We start from the raw sequence: 21,258 nt of genomic DNA, 5'->3' as shown, positions 1-21,258 counted from the left end.
ATAATTGATTCCTCAATGAGGCCAATTATGTCAGAGCAATACAATACACATTTCAATATCTTTAGATATTTAATGCATAATATGTTTGCAATTGGTTATTTAAATTAACAAAGGGTGGGACTATTGGATTTCTCTGCATGGTAAAATACTCTGTAACATGGATTTACCAGGGATTGCATAATTCCCTCATCCTCATTATAATGTATAGTACTACAGCCTAGACTAAATCCAATGTATGTTTCTTTATTGAATTAATGATTAGAAAAGGTTTTAGAGAACTAAATAAACAGAAAATGACTAGTGGCTGGCTAAGTGATCATCCTCTTCAGGAGTAAAATGTGGGTTTAAAGCATGCAGTTGTGCAACTGGTGCAACATGATGAAAAATGAGGGCACCCTTACATAATATGCATGATAATTGTACATGTAGTGCTTCCTGGGGATGAATCTCACTGCAAACATTGCATGCCAATAGCTTTCCACCATAGAAGATTACAGCATCAGTGGATCACTGGCAGGGAGTGAGAACATGTATTTAGGACACCGCATCCTCCACAGTCATATGTTTGAAACCTGATTATGATCATTAGCACAGGATGGTAGATACATGTATGGAGAGGTATATTAAAGATACTACAGAGGGAAGAGAAGCTGCAAAAGCAACACTTTGGAGATAATGTTTGAAATTTCTGCATTTTGTTTGATTAAAATGTACAGTAAACACATACTAAATATTCAGTCAATGCTTTCCGGTTGTTTTTTATAAACTGCAGTGACCTGCCTTGGTAAGAGGTTTCCTCTTTGATGGAGCGGTGCAGGGTGACACTGAACACATACTAATTAATGCAGCCACTTCCCCACAGCTGGGATAAAACAAGCACACTCATTATCTTCATTTCAAAAGGAGGGGGACGGAAGAAGGAGAGACAGGGTGTCCTCCATGAATTATTCCTATTGATTATGTTGTACCATCACTAGAGAGCATCCCTTCGTAAATATTGTCCCAAATAGTTATTGATTCACTTTACAATATCTTTAAGGGTGTGAGGTTGTAGTGAGAATTTCTGGAAGTTTATATTCACCAATTATGTCAAGCGCCTTTTATGGGATACATTTTAAGGAATAAAATGGGGATTCAGTACTGCCTGTAATATGTCTTCACTGTATTCAATTATTAACATCTGTTGGGTCCTAGCTTTACTAAGGAAATGGACAGGCTTAAAAGGTGAGCTCCTAGTTATACACAAACAGATCAGTTGACTCATGGTTTGTACTACTCAGCCTGAAAACAAACAAACAAACAAATAAACAAACGGTATACTGTCTTCTGTGGCTCTGAAGGAGTCAATCATAATGACACAATGGTGATGTCAGCAGGGTTAATTAAAGCCTGCATTTAAACTGGGGTTACAGAGTTTGAAAGATGTGGACATTATGGGAAATGTAAGATTCAACATCTTTGGAGTTTAAAATCAAGATATCTTAACTGCTTTGATTTTTTTACAATTATTTTAATATCAATGGTCCCCGCACGTATTAGAAGTGCAATACTAGATTGCTTGAGTAATCTGCTGTTTGTTAGATATCTGTTTACACAACCACATAAACTCAAAAGGTAATATGTCAATGTTGTGTTAACTGCTGGTTTCCACTAATTACTGCAGGTTTAAAGATTACATGTAGTCTTTATTGAACATGATTTGCCATAAATGTTAATGTTTTAATGGACTTTGATTTCTCCAACACAGGAGTGAAGAGTATTTAATTTGATGTCGAAAGGATTCTTCTGCCTCATTACTGAACAATGAGGGAGTCTGGAATACAGATGTGTACTTTTACTTTGAAACCTTTACTATGAATCATGGAGGAAACCAGTTCATTTCTGAACCCTCAGTATAACAATGACAGCACCGCTGTTTGGGCACCGATGCCTTCAGCTCCCAGCAGACAGCTGGACTCCCTGTCCAACCCGCAGACACGCTTCAAGGACCTGGCAGGGATATTTTTCATGGTGACCCTGAATATTCTGGCACTTCTTGCCAACACTGCTGTTCTGGTAGTTGTCATAAAAGCCCCTCATCTCAGGAAATTTGCCTTTGTGTGCCACTTGTGTGCAGTGGACCTGCTGTGTGCCATCTTGCTCATGCCTCTTGGGATTGTGTCCAGCTCTCGGTACTTTGCTGGGGTGGTGTTCACGGTACTGGAGTGCCAGGTCTACGTCTTCCTTAATGTAATCCTCATGGCTGCCTCTATCTTCACCATCACAGCCATCAGCGTGGAGCGCTACTACTACATCGTCCACCCAATGCGCTATGAGGTCAAGATGACACTGAAACTGACTGCAGCCGTGATAGTGATGGTGTGGGTGGCCTCTGGCGTGCTGGGGTTGTCCACCATGTTTGGGTGGCAGTTCTATGGCAGCCTGAGCTCTATCAGTGCCGCACACTGCTCGCTGTACTGGAGCCATAGTGACCACAGACGAGTCTTCTCTGTGTTCTTTAGTGTTACTTGTTTCTGCCTACCTGCAGTTGTGATTTTTGCCGTGTACTGTAATGTGTACAAGGTGGCCCGTGTGGCTGCCCGCCAGCATGGACCCCTGCCCTTGTGGACAAACAGTCAAGTGAAGCATCGCTCTGACTCAATAAACAGCCAGACTACCATCATCACAACCCGCAATGCCCCACGTAGGATTATGCGTGACCGGCCTTTTGGGGGAGGGAAAGCTGCTCTCACTCTGGTGGTTATTGTTGGCCAGTTTCTGATCTGCTGGCTGCCTTACTTTGCCTTTCACCTGTATCTGATGCTGGACGCAGCATCCAAAGTTCCTGATGACCTGCAGGAAACAGTCACTTGGCTAGCATACTCCTCCTTTGCTATCAACCCATTTTTTTATGGGCTTCTAAACCGGCAGATCAGGGAGGAACTTTGTAAGCTGAGGCGCTGCTACTCAGCTCGGCCAGTGGAGCTGGCCGTCTCCAGCCATGAGGGCTCAGGCCATGAGAACTTCCTGCAGTTCCTCCATAGGACCAGCTGCACAGTTGAGACACGTGCAAGCTTTGCCACATCCAGTCCTAGAAGCACTCTGGATCAAACTGGGCAGACTGGTTTCAGGATACCAGGACAGATCCCTGAAGAGTTCAGTTAGATATACCTCACAGCATTAGTAGCCTGCAGGACTATCAGCTACAAAATAACAAGTGACCCAGTACTTAATGACGGTCTGCAATATGTATGTTAACTGTATTGGCATACAGTGAAAGTTAAGATACAGCATTAGGAAATGAATTGTTTATGAAACTTGACACGCGTTTTTCTTTTTATAAAGATTACACTGAGAAACAATACGAAAATAGAAAGCTATGGACACCGTTTCTTGAATAATTGTTACTGTATTTGTGGTTAAACTAGGAGAGGTAAGTTACTAATTGTATAAGGAACATTTTGTTATTACTAGCTACTAAAACAAAGTAACTTTTTTTTAAATCACCATCATTCATCACATTTATTTTATAACACAAATATCAGATTATACTTGAAAAGTAATTCATGACAATGATCTACAAGTAAATACTTTCTCAGAAATTAAGGATTTATAATGAGGATGAGAGTTAACTGTCATTAATTTTGCATAAGTTCTTAAGACTACCTGTTTTTATATGAGTTGTCAACATAGCAGCAATATTCTTTGTACAACTTATTCAATGTTATATTTATGTTGCAGGAATTTGTGTGAACTTTATTTATTGTACTCTAAGAAGAGACAAATCACGTTTTGTTCAAACATGTATTGTTTCTTTTTGCTTTAAATGTGCAAATAAACACTGGTTACATTACATGTGGGCAAGAAAGTTGACTGGCCAGCCCGTCTTATAAATGGAGTTATTTTTATCAATAACTTTGTATTATCTGACAGCAGAAAATGATTCACTACACGTTGTTCATTTATAATCATTAAGCTTGCTTGGGCAGCCTTGTGATCCAACTGTCTCGTAACCATGAGATCCACAGTCCATTAAAAGTCACGTGTCCTGTCAATTTGTCAAAGTATCCTCAACCTCACTTTCTGTAAGTCGCTTTGGAAAAGTGTGCCAGCTAAATGCTTTCAAATGTAAAAGATACATTCATATCACACACTACAAGAAGCCATCTGCATTAGCAATACAATAATTCTCTCCGTGTGTCCCTTTATGAAAAGCCTGTGACTAAGTCTGAACTCACTTAACACGTGATTATAGAAGGAGATAATGCAATGGCTCTAATACCCTCTTAATATGTGTACACTGGCAGATCAACAACTATTTATATTTCTAATCATTTATCTTTGACGACGACTTGTCAAACACTGTAAACATTAAATAATGGTATGTTTTTTCTTGGTAAGCTATATTTTATCATTCATATTCTTCAAGGCAGTCAGATGATAAAATGTTCATGTATTTGTGGTGAATATTTTGCAGCTCTTCACAGATTAGACTTAAGGGATATCATCGGATAGACACAGGGATAAAAGTCGACAACGGAAGAGAACATGCTGAGCTAAATTTTAATCAACCCTGTAAACACCATCAAGAGATATAAACATAAATCAGTAAACACGTAAAAATAACCCTGCTTTGACGTCAGGGAAGAGGGAAATAACAATGACAACTATCTACAACTTAAAGACAGCCGAAAAGACATCCCACATACACACACACACGCACACACACACACACACACAAGCCCACAAACACACATACACACATACACACAAACTAAAATCTAGAAACACACACATTTTATAGACATCCGGATACGTTAATACAAGCAAGATAACACATTTTATTGAATGTTTCCTGACTGTAAACACATTCACGTATATGCTGCAGAGTTTACTGTAACAATGCAACTTTTATAACAAGTACAGCCAAATATTGTCATCAAAGCTAACATAATAAAACAAGAAACCAGCAGTGATGTACAAACATCAATTGTGCAAATATAATACGACACTCACATGGAGCTTTTTTATACGCAAACAGATGCTGTGCACATATACAAATATCTCCAACACACACACACACACACACACACACACACACACACACACACACACACACCAAAACATTTGTTGAAACCTGTGGAGCTTCATTTTGAATTGTTTTAAAGTTCCAAAACTTTGCAAATATGTCTGGCAGATTTATTGGGGTAATGTGTATAACAATCAATCAACCAATCAATCAATCAATCACTCAGTCAGCCAATCAATCAATCAGTCAATCAATCAAACAAAAAAAACCTTTATTACAGATGTAGGGTCCAGATAAGACAGGACATTAAATAGAAGAAATTACATACAAAAGCACAATCAAGGATTCTGTCTCATGAATATTTGAGCCTGAGTAGTCTTCATAAGTTGCAAATTAAAGTGAAGGACCTCCCATCTTACTGGAGGCTTTTATTAAATCAAGACAATCAAATCAGCTGTACACCTCTTTTGCAAAGCATATTCATTGTAGATCAAACACGAGCCCACTCTCTATAGAAAATGAGAATTCATGGCTTGGGCTCAGCCAAGTGTAGTTTGTGAGTTGGCTGTCCTTAATGGTAAATCTGAAAAGACCCAATGTTCCTCAGTGTGCTGTACTCTGTCTGTTTGACAGTAATTAAGAGAGAACCACTCCTGAAGAATCAAAGGGATGAGGTGTGATTGATGGTGCTGTCCAACGGAGAGAACCACATTATTTCATCAGACCTTCCTTCAAACAGTCACAGCACGACTTCCCTCAGAACTGCATATACACATATCACACAACAGCTGACAGCAATCTACAGAGAGCTCCATGCAGTACAACCTCGTGTTCAGTGTACTCAGTAAGTACAAAGTAATTAAGGGCCCACAGTCTTGATGACACATGTGTGCATATTACAGGCCCTCTGAAAAACACTCCTTAAAGGAATAGTTCGACATGTTGGGAAATACGCTTCTTAGTTAGATAAGAAGCTCACGCATTTGAGGGGTATTTTGTGCATTATTTAATCCAGTGTTAAAAAAATTCATATGTTTTCCCAGTTGTTTTTCTCTTTTGTGGTGTTAGATGGGAAGCCCTGAATAGGCGATTGCGTTGTTAAATACACATAACAAATAATCAGTCTGACCTATTGTACTGAAAGCAGCTGGACTGACAGGTGCTGAGCAGGAACACGGTCTGACCTCCTTCATGCCCCAAATAAGCTGCTTCTGTCTGAACAGAGGGTTTAAACTGTGGTTGGAGTTAAATTCATGTCATCATATATAATGTGTAATCATATGAATATAATTAACATGTGTCTGTACATCTTTGGGTGATGCCTATACCTGTCACATATTATACAAATAAGATACAAAATATGCTATATTAAAAATAAAATGATCAAACATTGCATGTATATTGTGTCTTAAAGGAAGTGCCCTCATAGTAATTTTGATTCATTGTCCCATTATGTGTTGAGGTCATGGGAGGGTCACAGGCCACACATGTTGGAGAAAACCCTGTCTTCTAAATCATCTTCATAATTTGAGAAATAGTTTCCTGTATAAAGAACGTGTTCTTCCAAATGTTCAATAGGTTTTTTTTTTTTTTTTTACCATTTAGCTCTTTAATTATTGCTTATTTTGACTATTTAAAGGCTTTTTCCGGGGCTGTAACACACCATTATTATTATTATTATTATTATTATTATTATTATTATTATTATTATTATTATTATGCCAGACAAAAAGTATGTCACAACAAATTTGATTGTAATACTTGCTATCTTCATATGGATAGTTCATCTGAAGATTTTTTCAGTCTAATTTATCTGGATATATATCGTAATCCCCGATAAATGGGACATCTTGGAGTAATCCTGAATCACAGGGTACAATGAGCTAGAAAAGGATTCTTCTCTCTCTCCCTCTCTCTCTACTCAGAGACTCACACACACACACACACACACACACACACACACACACACATATACACACACACACACACACACACACACACACAAACAATCACACTCTCCGCTGACCTCACCTGTGCAGCCACGGTCACAAACAAACCCCATCTGGTGAGGTGTGCGGTCCATTAGCATACCTTGGTCTCCGGCACAGACACAGGAAACTCTCTGTCATCAATACACTGTGTTCTCTCTCTGTCTTCATCCAGCAGGCAGAAATGGTCATTACCATGGAGACTGTGCTCATCGTAGCTAGTAGATCTAGGAGCGTAGTAGCTCATGTATGCTTAACTCTGAACAGATGTACAGTAAGTTACGTATCTGGTAGTTTGTTTTGTGTGATGTACAGTAATTGTTCTATCTTTAACTGGGAAATTGTTCCTTGTTTTTGCTTCTCATAGTAGTATATAGGTAAAACTCTTGGATCCATATCTTTTCAAATTAATGTAGCATAATCAATCAACAGAATGTAAGTTTTGAAGGATACTTGAGTTTTGCAGATGGATAGGAGTTACTTTGTATATGTACATTGTTTTATCAGATTATCCCATTGCCAGCTACTGGGTCACTATGTGGGAAAGATGATGATGCGAGCAGTGTAAGATGGCCTTCTGGTGAAGGTCTGGTGGAGCGATAAGGTCTAACTCTGAGGATTCATAGCTGACCTATTAATAGCAGAGAGGATGACTGGTTAATGGGTCCAAAGGTTGTTAGAGGTGAAAGTTATTTTTTCTTCTTAAAAGCATGTTGCGAAACATAATGCTAATGGTCACTTGAATGGTCAAACCAAGGCAGTAAATGATCCTCGATGTTGAACACTGTTTTATGTAGAGGACAGGATGAACTTTCTCCAAAACATGGATTCTAGCAATACAAATTTTTCTTTTTCTTTTCAAAATCAACTAGAAGCTAATAGCATAATAAGTCAGTTTTGAGAAACAGTTCATTCATGGATTTTAGTTGTTAGTGATTCAACGCTTTATATACTGTATATCTACAGAGAGCATGTTATTTTTCACAAGCCTTCAGTGGCTCATATGTCAAAACAAAAATGGAGATAGTTAGATATACAATATATAAATGATAGTCACAAATATTGGCTTAAACATTTAGAATGACTGTAATATTTAGTAATCAGGACATATCATTTTTAAATGATTTCCATGATGTTTGGTTGTGTCATTTTTCAAAAAGCAAACCATCACATTTAGTGCTTTCTGTTTCACTTGCAGTTGCTCTGAAGAAGATAATTCATTTCCTCTTTGCCTTGACTTCCCGGTAAGTATTGGACTAGAATTAGTAATGCAAGTATACCTATATCACTAAATATCTAAATTGTTACCCTATCTTTGTTCTCATGCAAGCACATTTGTCTCATGCTGTCCGTGCATGTGTCTGTGTGATGGCATTCCCAGTAGGGTGTATACAGAGCCATTTCCATGCTTACTGTATTTATATCCCACCCTATGCTTCCTATCCCTCCCACAGCACAGGAAAATGATCTTCACTTGAAAGACCATCTGCAAATACCATCCAGGGCTCCGTAATGTTCCCAATATAACCACACATCCAAGCTAGCTGAGGGGTCTGGTCACCGGCCTCAGTCTGAGCTGTACGCTGGTGACAGGCACTCTGCTCTCCGGACTGTGTTTTCTTCACGTGTTTGGATGAACACCATGATGAAAGGTGAAGATTCAGAGGAAGTAGAGATTGACTTGGAGGACTCTAGTGACTCTGATGAATTTGATAATGGTGAGGAACCTGAAACTCTCTGGAGGGCCCATCCTTCTCTTGAAGAAAAGGAAGACATTCATACGTCCACAATGGTCGAAATCAGTGATACCAAGCCTCTGATAAATGTCCGGGACCCCCGCGGTATCAATGACTGTCTCAAGGTATTGCATTCTCATGCAGGAGTTCTCATCAACTTTGTTTTATGGATCCTTTGTGTATTCGTCACATGCAGTGAATTAGCTGACTAAATCACTGTCATGTAGAACCAAGAGACTGTTTGGCTGATTGCGCTGCCCTCCAGTGGAGGAAATTCATTCTGGATGGTGAATCGAGTCCAAACGTGTTAGTTCACCTCTGTAGCATCAGCACCACTTTTTCTTTGTGTCTCCAGGTGACGTTTGAGGATGTGATTGCTGAGCCGGTGTCACTGCGCAGTGGGGACAGAGTGTGGATCTGGAGTCATGCCCTGTTTGAGGTGTCTAGGGTTTGGATCTACAGGGTAGTGACAGTGCTTCTGGCCATTCCCATTTCAATTATCTCTGGTCTTCTCTTTGCCATCCTCAGCTGCCTCCACATCTGGTAGGTTTAGCCATAGCCTGGTTGTGGGATAAAAATACTTTTGATTGGTCTCAAGTATGTGATTGATAAAGAGGAGAGAGAGAGAGGATACAACAAGGAAAGACATTAATAACAGGGGAATACATTAGTATGCAAGGAATGTAAAAATACTTTTTGATCTAGGAAGAATGATTTGGAAAAAACTGTGATAAAGTAGTGTTCCTTCAAAAAGTGTGTTTTAACCTCAGCTATACTAGCTGGTTAGATATAAACAAAATTACAATGAAACAATGCAAAGTTGAGTGAATGAGTAGTTTTGGAATACATAAGAATATAATAAATAAAGTGTAATGTTCATTTAACGATTGGTAATGAAAATCTGATTCTATTCTAAAGATGAAATATGTTGACAACAAAGTATATTAAAGGACATAATGGTAGTATGCTCTGCTGTGGAAAAAGAGGAACTGTGAATTGGCTGGAAATAACGAAGAAGGTTTCATATCCTGATTCAACCTCGAAGTTAAGAAATAATCAAGTTATAAGTATAAAATCCCCTGAGGTTTTTGGGAAAGTAAAATTCTTCATTCTTAGTAATTGTTGTATTTCTTTCTATGACAGGATTGTCGGTCCTTGTAGCCACTGTGTCCTCATCGGGGCACACTGGCTGCAGAGCCTATGGAGCATTGTGCTGGGCATCGTTGTGCGCCCCTTCCTCACGAGTGCTGGGAGATGCTGTGGAGGCTTCAGTGTTCACCTGGCCAGAGAATGAGACCTGCACATCCAGACTGGGATTGTTCATGATGTGCACTTGTGTTCTAGTGGACAGAGCCAAAGTGGGCATTGATATTTTATTCTTATGTACTGCAAAACAATATTTTTATAGTTACATGTTTTCCACAGTTAAGGTGCCTTTGGTCAAAGTCCAACAGCATCTGATGGACCGTTTGCATGATAATAGACAGCCTGTGACATGTTTAAACAATAGTTTGGTCACAGTGAAAGAAGGTGATGTTATTCAATGTTTTATCCTTATAGTGTGAAATCAGGTCTGAGATACAAAACAAAAAAAGGATCAGAGTTTTTACTATCTGATATCAGCATAAGAAAATTGAGTCTCTTAAATAACTGCTGTCACAGTGTGACTTAAAGAAAACGAAAATGATCACAGTGACCATTTTTTAGATAGTTTCTTTTCTCACACTGATACCTGATAGTGGGGTTATGACTTTGTGATATGTCTTGAATTTGAAATAATTTGAGCATAGTTTGTCATACAATTTGATTGTTGTATCATCTTTATGTCCTACTTGGGGCTGGATTTATATTTTGTAAAATGTTTAAAAAGTTTAGTTTAAGCTACAGTATAGTTCAAAACTACTAGAATCACATTTTAATCATAGAAGTTACGTATTTAAGCTTAAAAGCGAACACTCTTGCTAAGTTTATGACTTTATATGGTAACATTTGAGTATTTGGGACTTTTTGTCCCTTTGTTGTTGGAAATTAATCATCCTGTATGATGACACTATAAATCATGCACTGTGGGGTTTGGCACTTTCTTAGGGCATGTGAGAATTGCAAAAGGAAGCTGCTTCCCTTTTTGAGAAGTAAGCTTTAAGTCACAGTGTGAGTTGTCACACTTATATATAATATACAATGCTATAGTGTGTGTGAGTGGGTCCTATACTTGATGTGGTATATCAGCAGTGCCTTCTATATCTTTGACAGTTCGAGGTATCATTGCTGGCAGCTGCCTGCTGGCATTCCTGGATCTGAAAACCCCTGAGTGGCGTTTCAGTTTATAAACTGCCACTCCCCTCCCCTCCCCTGCCCTCTGTGGCTCTGACTGCAGCCGCACAACCGACCTGTCATCGTGGCCTGTCTTGCTTCAATACCTCAGCTGCAACGTAAGCCTGCTCCTTCAGTCAGAGAGCAGGACTATGACTGAAATGAACAACAGCTACAGGGAGGTCGACCTCACCAACAGGGAGCCCAAGCAAATGAACGACGATGTGGTTTGAGGTGCAAATCATCTGTTTACTTTGTAATCATAGAAGTGCATTAATTGAAGTAGAAATTGGTGATGTAATATTTCAGATTAATGAAGCACACACACACACACACACACACATATATATATATATATATATATATATATATATATATATATATATATATATATATATATAACCATTCATTCAAGCCAAACTTTAAATAAATACAATTTTAAGTACAATATGAATGTTTCCTTGTACTTAATAATAGTTACAGACAGATTTCAACATCAGTATATTTTGTGATTGTGCCAAATGTTAGACTCTAATGACACTTATTGAAACTGTATGTGAAAGTGAGTTCCCCTCTTTCACCTTTAAGCTGCTCCCTCTGGATGTTGCCCAGAACCACAATGTTTTGTAGACAACCTTCCAGGCTATATACAGTTAAAGAACAATTTAAACACACATCCAGACACTGATTTTCTCCATATGGTGACTATAAACAGTTGACACAATGCTTCAAATGTACAGCAAAGGAAACTGAGCAGAGAAAAAACATCATTTGGTGGACTAACTCAAAGTAACCACAAGGGGGAACTATTATTCAAGGTTGATTCCACCAAGATTAACTGAGCTTTTTGTTTACCCCACAACACCAATCACCTAGAAGAGTTGTTAAACAGAGACACAGAGCAGCAGTGGAAACAATTGACAACGTGATTTTTATATTACATCATTAAGGACAAACACTGTTTGATCTGCACATAACAGGATGCTAAAAACTGCTAAAAACATCCACAGAGTAATTCTGCTTTAAAGGGGTAAACAAGCATAATAGTAACTAAATTGGAAGCCATTTCCACAGAGCAGATTTATTTTTGTAATCTGCCAGACCCCTACCACTCTTAAAAGGCAGTAAGGGATTGACTGATTTGTCAAACGAATGTCATTGTGCAACATTAATATACTTATTGTGATAATTACTTGTCTCATTGAGATCAAATTAGGAAAACAACTATTGGAAGACTAACAAACAACTTTTAAAATGCTCACTTACAGGATTCATCTGGAAATGATAAAGTGTAAGAGAAATTATTTGCAGGTGCAGGGAGTCAAAAATGGAACTGGTATTTAGGAAATCCACAGAGGTTTTGTATTATCTATCTCCCGCAATAAAAAAAGAAAAGAATAGTAGCTATGAGTCACCGCAGTGCCACTGCAGATGATGACACGCCTGAAATGGGGGACCTGCATGATTGCCGGATTGCACGACTAGAGGAAACGTGGATGGCTCTCAGCTGCCTCTTGTCCCAGTCCAACTGTGCTAGATGTGTGTGTGAGGCTCCTCTGGCTGCTGATGTTTTTGAAGACACAAGTAGAAGACTTGATCTTGTGCCTGCACTGTTGATCACAGCTGCAGGGGGAGGCTGGCAGGTACTGTCTACAGCAGCAGAAGAAGCACTGCATCAGGTCACGAAACAGGTGACCAGCAAAGAACATGTAGATCCAGGGGTTACAGCAGCTGTTGAGACTGGCCAGCAACATGGCGATGATGAATGCCACATCTAAGGAGAGAGACAGAGAAGAAATTATATTTTTGGTGAATATATACATATTCCATTCCATTACATTATACAAACCACTTATTCTATTTAGGGTTGCGGGGGGTGTGGGGGCCGATCCCAGCTGACATTGGACGAAGTTGATCTCAGGGCTCGTATAGAGACAGACAACCATTCACATTTACAGCTACGGAGAATTTTAGAGTCTCCAATTAACCTGAGCTGCATGTCTTTGAACTTTGGGAGGAAGCTGGAGAACCCAGAGGGAACCCATGCTGCCACAGGGAGAACGTTCAAACTCCCCACAGAAGGACCGCCCGGGATTGGACCGCTCTTGCTGTGAGGCGAATATACATACTATTACAGTGTAATTCAACGAGTGTATAGTTTATTTTTAATCAATTCCATACGCTCCATTTTTTCACTAACACACCAAATCAGAGACTGAAAATTGGCCCAGAAAAAAAAGCCAGATTTCCTCCTGAAGATTTTCATTCTCGGTAGGAAGACATGGGGTTCGGGCTGTGGTGGCACAGGCAGGGTAGAACAGTCAGAAAACCTTAAGAGATAGACTAAAACTTTGTTTTTGTGTTCATGGAAACTGTTGACAAGGAGAAGAATATTACATATTTCTAACCTTATCCTTTAAATACACCTTATCTATGACAACATGGCCAGGGTGTACTCTGTCTTTCAACCAGTGCATGCTGGGATAGGCTTCAATCCCCTGCTACACTGAATAGGATAAGCCATTTAGAAAAGAAACATATAAGTGGAAAGAGCCTCTAAAGTAAGATGTAGTCACCTGGTTGTGGACCTACCAAATTCAGTGTGTGTCTGTCTGTCTGTCTGTCTGTCTGTCTGTCTGTGTGTGTGTGTGTGTGTGTGTGTGCATGTGCACGTGTATAAGAGTTTTAGCATCCTGGCTGTAGGAATGGTCTTATCAAATATTGGATGTGTTTGGACCTTCATGGTCCCACCTGAGGATGAATAACAATAACTTTGACCCCCTAACTTTTCATCTAGCACCATCATCGGGTCAATATTTTAATTTTGTCCAATATTTTGGTTTACACCCTCAGCCATGGCTGCATTTAATGTCATTAGCATCAATTAGCATTTGTTTGCATGCTAACAGGCTAAGCCACTAGCATGGCTGTAAGTTCTTGTATTAACATAACTGCATTACAGCCCAATGATATGTAACAAGCCAAACATCTCCACTGGACAGCTTTGGACTCTGGATTTCATTTTTTTCTAAATATCATTCCTTGTTCACGGCAGCTGCACTTGTATTGCACATAATTTACAGAGACAAATATGAACTGACAGACAACACCAAAAACATTTGGGATTTTCCCTGAAGAAATATGGAAGGTTGAGGGATCCCCCACTAAAAGGATTTAGAGCTACGTGCCACGAAAATGATGAATGGCTTCAATTAGAAGAGGCCTGTCTTGGATGGAACAATATGTTTCTCATTCATTCATGTGATTACATTTCCTATCTTTAGAGGCACAGAGCACATTGATGAAGCTTATTTGAACTGTGGAAAATTCAAGACTTCCATGTCTTTCTTTTTTCTCTAATCCTTAATGGGGTGAGAGATTTAGTGTGTGTTGTCCTCTCCTCAAGTGAAACTGCTGACCTCTTCTGTTTCATGGTGCCCTGACAGTCCTTTGCTTTATATTGAGACATTACTTTTTGCTCTGGTATAATCCCTTTGACTTAAAGAACATTCAACACTTTCTTGTGCTGCCAGAAATTAAACAAAAACATTAATCTCGGCTGCTTTTCTGTAATATCATGATATACAGCATTTCCGAGATTGATTTTGGAAAAATGGAAACAAGGTTATATTGATTTCACAAGGAAGACTGTGGAGATATTGCCATCATTTGTTTGATGAATAATACGCACTAAGATAACTCATAGTATAAAAAATTAAACAAACATTCCATGCGTGCAAAAATGTAGCTTCTTTTTGAGCCGCCCTCAGCAATAGGATAGATCACCAACATGGAGTCTTAACCTGAGGACATTACTCCAAAGAGAATGCAATAAAGTAAAGACAAGCAGAAAGCCAGCAACATTTGAATTAACTTTACTCGGTAGGGACACGCACTTTTCTTCTTCTTGAAACCATCTTTGACAGTTTTAATCAGTTCACTTTACATGCAACTGTTCCAAAATCGTAAATCATATATTTGAAATTGATACCGTCTTTCCTTCTCCTCTCTTCTTCTTTCTCACATGTGTTGCTTCTTTTTTACTTAAATTATTTGTTCTTAGCATTTACGTTTAGTGTGAAATTGTTCTATGCTATAAAATGTAGCAACATTGTAATGACAGTACTAAAGCGTACATTAAACAATGATACAGAAACCAATTTATTATAAATGACTTATCTCCAAATTTGGTGATTTCTAAGTTTTAAACTAAAAGAATTTCTTTTATCATTTGATCAGAGGATCCTTCTTCTTCCTAAGCTGAATAAACAAACAGTGGGTTATATAAATGTTTAGATATGCATTGCAAAGAATGCTGATAAAGAACAGTTTTACTTGCTGCTGACATTTGGGAAATACAAGGTTTTTACAAAACAGCTCAAGGAGTTCACTATTTCAAAGATAAATATATCTATTTCAGTATGAATGGGAAATTAACAGACGTTTTTATTTCAATGACTTTTGAAGGCTTTGCAAAATAACATGTTTAACAGTCACACATGTAATAGTAAATGGTGATACGAAATAGCATTGGTTGAGTCCATCCATCAAAACAATATGTGTCATGGGTGTAGCCGCAGGAACTGGACCCAAACGCCGACAATTTGACAAAAGGCAACTTTATTGCTCACTTGATTACTAACTCCACGCAGACGAAACACACCAGACGGACTCACACGCGTGATCTGTAGCGATCATAACAAGACGAACCGACAAAGGGGAATGACACGAACAGGGTTAAATACACAGGGCTGGTGCAGGTGATTAGACACAGGAGGAAACAATCAGCGACATGGCAGACAATCACAGGGACAGGAAGTGCAGGGAAACAGAGGACACGAGAGACGGGGACTTCAAACTAAAACAGGAAACACGACACATAACTACATATCCTGACATAATGAGGGCCCCTATGACAACGTATACTGGCATTATTGACTCTGATGTGTTTATGTTTTTATTTTGTACAAAACTGTTTTGAAGTCTGTCCTATTTGAGAAATATGTAAATCTCTGTCGGCTCTAAATGAACACATGTGCTTTTTTGCTCAGATAACACCACTTGAAAGGTTATGGAGCATATCCTGCTCTTGTCCCCTTTAATGGCAAACTCAAAAGATATGAGGGGTAAATCAGAACAAACTATGCAGTTACATGGAAATCATATAAACCACCACTAGGAACAGGGGGAGCAACTCTTTGATGTTCTGGTACCTCCCAATGTCTCGGAGGACTGTCCCCGAACTGATAACCACTGGAAAAAAATGACACTCCCATTCATCTGTGCTCACTTTAGAGAAGTCTAACCATTGTGCTGCCTTGGAAGTTTGCTTCTAAATTCCCAGAGATATTTTGTGAAGTGGAAGAATAATCTTTGCATGCATGAGGCACTGAACTATTATTATTCATCACATGGTGCATGGACAATACATTTACCAATATAAATGTTGGATAAAGATAACTCATTGTGTCACTGAGTACAGGGCACACTGATATATGTGGGTACTATCTCATCATTAAATCCAGAACGGCATCTGTTGAGTATTGGGAAAGAAAATAAAAATATGCCTTTACCTTCTCTCGGTGCAGCAGGATCCCATGCAGACCACATCTGGACAAAGAAGAAGGGAGTCCAGCACACAATGTAGGCAAGGACCACTACGAATGTCATTTTCACAGTGCGAATCTTTGCTCTTGAAATGAGCCTCACGCTGCTCACACGACAGAGATGCTGCGCGCCGTTGGAGGGCCTTTGAGTCAGAGCCAGGAATTGGTCCTTTCTGGTTTTTAAATTGAAGTTCTGCCATATTTTAAAACAAATCAAACCATAGCAGATGCTTAAAATTGCCACTGGGAAAATGTAAATGCTGAGACTCATCCATGTGATGTATGCTTTGGCTCCCCATGGCTGTATGAAGTCCCCCCAGCAGTCATACACACCGTTACCGACATCCCTCAAAGAAAATATGTACGCTTGAGGTGTGCTGAATATCAGACTGAGCGTCCACGAGGCGACCACATAGAAGCGGTCCTTTCTCTTGTGCACGGACCGAAGTGGCTGGCAGATTGCTAAGCACCTGTCGATGGACATCAATACAAGCATGTAGGTAGACGCAAACATACCCACGACCTGGAGGTATTTGACCAGCCTGCACAGCAAATCCGGCCCGTAGAAGCGAAATGTGATATCCCAAATGAGTTGCGGCAAGATCTGAAAGATTGCAACGACGAGGTCTGCGATGCTTAGGTGCTTCATGAAGTAATACATCCGAGATTGGCTGTGCTTGGAGGTGGGGATGGCCCACAGGACGCACAGGTTGCCGGTCAGAGCGAGCAGCAGCACCAGGACGAGGACGGCAACTTCAACTTTGGCCACTTCTTCATTTCGTTTCAAAGGATTCACTGTGGTGTTTCCTAAACGGCTGTCGTTTGGCATTGCGTTGCTCCAGGAAACATTCAGCTCCCAACTACTCTGCTCGCGTAAAAAGGCCTCCATCGTGCGCAAATGCGCCACTTTAGCGCAACGAGCGATCACATCACACAACAGACAGGACCGCTATCTGCTGGTGGAGTGGTTTCCCTTCGCAGTCTGCTGCCGGCTCACTCTGTTAAGGTGGGTTTTGTGAGTTCTCTCTGCAGAGGAACATATTGGAACACTTTAATTGAAAAGCCTCTTAACTATTGCAACTTAGAAAATAATATGACCTCATAACCACACACAAGTGATGCTCTTGAAAACGAAGCCTATAGCTTTCTAAAGATCCTTTGCACGGTGATTTGGGGATCCTGCAGCACCGCGGTCCTCACCACTCGCCGCGTATTGATATCTGGTTTGCAGAAGCTCATGTCAGCAACCCCCTCCCCTCATCTTATTTCCTTCTAAAGGAAACTGTCCTGGCTTGAGTTTGAGCACTCCGCAACTCTTTCTTTCTCTCTCCCTCCCCCTCCCTGAATCTCGCTTCCTGCACATTGAGTTTAGGTTTGTAAAATCAAATGTCCCTTAACAGCATTTGGGTGATGCTATCTTGTATTGCGGAGTGAGTCAATATGTTTAGCATCTACATTATTTGATTAAAAAAAAAGAACATTCCATTCTGAGTATAAAAGGGTCACTTGTTTTCCAAAGAAACCCCCCAATGGAAATGATGTTATCTGGAACAGTGTGCTTTGGTTATAATACTGGGATGCGGTGCTGTAAACAGGTGCTTTATATGCATTGGCTTAATCAGGGGATCATTACAGTTGAGTCAAAAAGGAAAGAATCCCATTACATTGAATACTAATTAGAAAATAGCAATCCCTATTTATGTCCCATACACAAGATCATTCAAAATGATTCATTTTTGTTTAAATGTCAGATATCAGTTTTTTTTTAATGAAAGTCTTTATTTATTCACTCCACATCTAAAGTAATATTTTAATTGTTTTTCATAATATTTTCACAATAACCTAATCATACTTGCCTTCCATGCATAGGTTCTAAAACTGAGATAATGTAAATAAATATGTATCATAATATCTCCTCATTAAGTGCAAACATATTTCTTATTATGCTCAGCAACATAGGTATGGTGACCTTTGCTTGAGTAAGATGGATTATTGTTCTCAATCATAACATGAACATGTGAACATCACATGTGCAGTATGAACATGTTTGTTCCTTTTGGTTTATTCCCACTTGGTTGAACACTTGCAGGTACTGCTGTATTGTCGGCCATTTGTTCAGCTGAATAGCCCTTGTTGAATTTGCTAGATACAATATGACCAGATATAAAACATCTTGATGTCCACAGTGAATAATTGAGTGCATAACCTGCTGATATCCTGGAATGTTTCCATCAGCTATCCATCTGTGGCTTAGATAATATATAACTAGTAACACCTTCTAATTCATACCACATGACCCTTAAAGTGATGGACTGTATTCTCAGTCCTGGTTCTCAAATGAAACTATTTGCTCAATTTAAATAGTTTGACTTTACTTATGCAACACTCATCCCAGTGAAAGCATTTGAATAGAGTTGAGATGTCTTGTGCACCGATGAGGAAGGCTTTCAAGTGATTCTCAGTAGAGTATACCTGTGGGACATGCCCAGGACATGTGTAACTAAAGATTCAATAAGTAATCAAAGAGTGAATAAAGGACTACTGCAGATAAGGGGACCGTCTTTTACTGATACAGAGATATTTTGGAAAAGATACCAGTGAAACTGTGGTAGTGGGAGTGGTCTGTGCTCATCTGCAGGGAAGAGATCTGCGGGAGGGGTTCAGGGGAACAGTGCCAGGGTTAATTAGCACTGTTGTTAAGCAGTAGCAGGCTGGAGCTCTGGTGGCCGGTGACACACAGAGAGAGGAACACCAGCCCGTGAGAGTCTGATTTAATGGTGGACACTGCCCTGCGTGAGAGGACGCACAACAGGGGGAATTGTTTAAGAGTGTAATAAAATGTGTTTGTGCAACATCAACTGCAAAGAATGTGAGAACCCTTGAGTAGCAGCGAGTCGGCTACAGAAACGTACTAAGAGCAGGATGAAGGGTAATCATGTACTGACTTTGCAGGCCCCATTTTTCAGTAAATAGAAAAGTAAATATATCATTTATATTGATATTGTAGTATTCTAAGACATATACTAGGTCGTTGACATGCATTATTTTCCTGAATCAATTTCAAGGGGTTGTGAACGGCTTCAAGTTCTGGTTGATAAAATAGACATTTGGTCAATATATCTTTGATGGAGGTTTAACATGTTCAAGTACTGGACACTTTAATTTATAGCATTATTAAAGAAGCAAAACATCAACAAGTTTAAATTAAGTAAATAAACATCTTTAGATATTGTTTGTTTTACACACAAGACCGTCTAGGTGTGGTTTGATTAGATGTCATTGACCTTGGCTTGGCAACTCAAATAAGCAACTCATCACATTTTGATTCATTGTTGCTCTATCTCAATTTCGATTTTGAAGAAATTCAACCTGCCAAAGACAATGATGGTGCACTTCTACACTGCCCTCATCAACGAGTCCATCCTCTGCTCCTCCATCACCGTCTGGTACTCTGCAGCCACTGCCAAGGACAAGGGCCGGCTGCAGCGCATCATCAACTCTGCTGAGAGAGTGATCGGCTGCAATCTACAGTCCCTTCAGGACTTGTTCGCTTCAAGGACCCTGAAGCGAGCAAGAAAGATTGTGGCCGACCGCTCTCACCCTGGACAAAACCAGTTTGAGTCCCTTCCATCTGGCAGGAGGCTGCGGTCCATCAGGACCAAGACCTCACGCCACACAAACAGTTTCTTCCCGTCGGCAGTCGAGCCCACTGACTGACTCTTTCATCCCAGGACACATCCTACCGGTCACTCACCTGCACATCAATTAATTATTCACGTTAAATACACTTATCACTTTAAACTTACACTTACTATACATTGTTTAAAGTACTGTTATCTGTTAGTCAGTGCACTTTATTTTATATTTTATATTCTTCTGTACATTTAATATAATTCTATTCTGACACTGTGTTGATTGTTGTTGATTGTTTAATGTTATTGTTCAATGTCGCACCACCCGCCATGACACATTATTTATGTGAAAATATACTTATAAAATATACTATACAATAAAAGGTTCTGATTCTGCTTCTGATTCTGATTGGTGTACTTTTCCCAACTGAGCTTAGATAAAACTACAATCCCTCATTTGAAATAACCCAAAACCAAAAACACAGATTGAATAGCTATGAGCAGAAAAAAGCGCCTGCCTTCCGGTTCCATCTCAGGCAAACATTGTTAGCTCAGTCAGCATTGTTGCCATTGTTTGCACTGTTATGACAGTTGGACCAATCTCGTATTAACCTTTAAACATGTACAATATTAGGTGTCAGACATTATCTAATGCATTAATGATTAGTACCTCACACCACAGCCCCTCTAATGTCTGCTTTAATGAACAACACACACGTTGTACATAAAGTTGCATACTGTGTGGCAGCAAATCCCCCCCCCTCCCCCCCCAGGCATTGGCCCCTGCTGTTGTGTACTGAAGGGCAACAGCTAATTTGTAAGATGTGGTCATAACAAACAAACTATGGCATGTTATGTAAACTCTTTGCAAAGAAGGTATCGGTTATGAAACTATGACGTCAGCTTATGAGAAACATTTAGATTTTTATTAGATAATAATGAATACCCTCATGAGATTAAATTCAATGGGACATT

The 21,258-nt window shown here is 39.5% G+C and overlaps 3 protein-coding genes across 3 annotated transcripts; 2 read left to right on the top strand and 1 right to left on the bottom strand.

Annotated features, from left to right (window-relative positions):
* The first annotated feature begins 1,860 nt into the window (after positions 1 to 1,860).
* si:ch211-213o11.11 (probable G-protein coupled receptor) lies at positions 1,861 to 3,144 on the top strand. Its single transcript, XM_034532271.1, has one exon. The coding sequence runs from the start codon at positions 1,861 to 1,863 to the stop codon at positions 3,142 to 3,144; it is 1,284 nt and encodes a 427-aa protein (XP_034388162.1).
* A 5,485-nt stretch (positions 3,145 to 8,629) lies between these two features.
* Positions 8,630 to 10,026, top strand: zgc:172270 (uncharacterized protein LOC100136849 homolog). The gene is made up of 3 exons (XM_034532291.1): positions 8,630 to 8,857; positions 9,088 to 9,275; positions 9,876 to 10,026. The coding sequence occupies exons 1-3, from the start codon at positions 8,630 to 8,632 to the stop codon at positions 10,024 to 10,026; spliced, it is 567 nt and encodes a 188-aa protein (XP_034388182.1).
* A 2,500-nt stretch (positions 10,027 to 12,526) lies between these two features.
* oxtrl (oxytocin receptor like) lies at positions 12,527 to 17,540 on the bottom strand. Its single transcript, XM_034532224.1, has 2 exons — positions 16,619 to 17,540; positions 12,527 to 12,819 (listed from the first exon to the last, which is right to left on the bottom strand). Exons 1-2 carry the CDS (start codon positions 17,538 to 17,540, stop codon positions 12,527 to 12,529), a joined length of 1,215 nt encoding a protein of 404 aa, XP_034388115.1.
* Between the last annotated feature and the right edge of the window lie 3,718 nt (positions 17,541 to 21,258).

Source organism: Cyclopterus lumpus, chromosome 5 (assembly GCF_009769545.1).
Source record: "Cyclopterus lumpus isolate fCycLum1 chromosome 5, fCycLum1.pri, whole genome shotgun sequence".
Classification (NCBI taxonomy): Eukaryota; Metazoa; Chordata; class Actinopteri; order Perciformes; family Cyclopteridae; genus Cyclopterus; species Cyclopterus lumpus.
The sequence above is the reverse complement of the archived record's forward strand: the minus strand, read 5'-3'. Positions and strand labels throughout refer to the sequence as shown.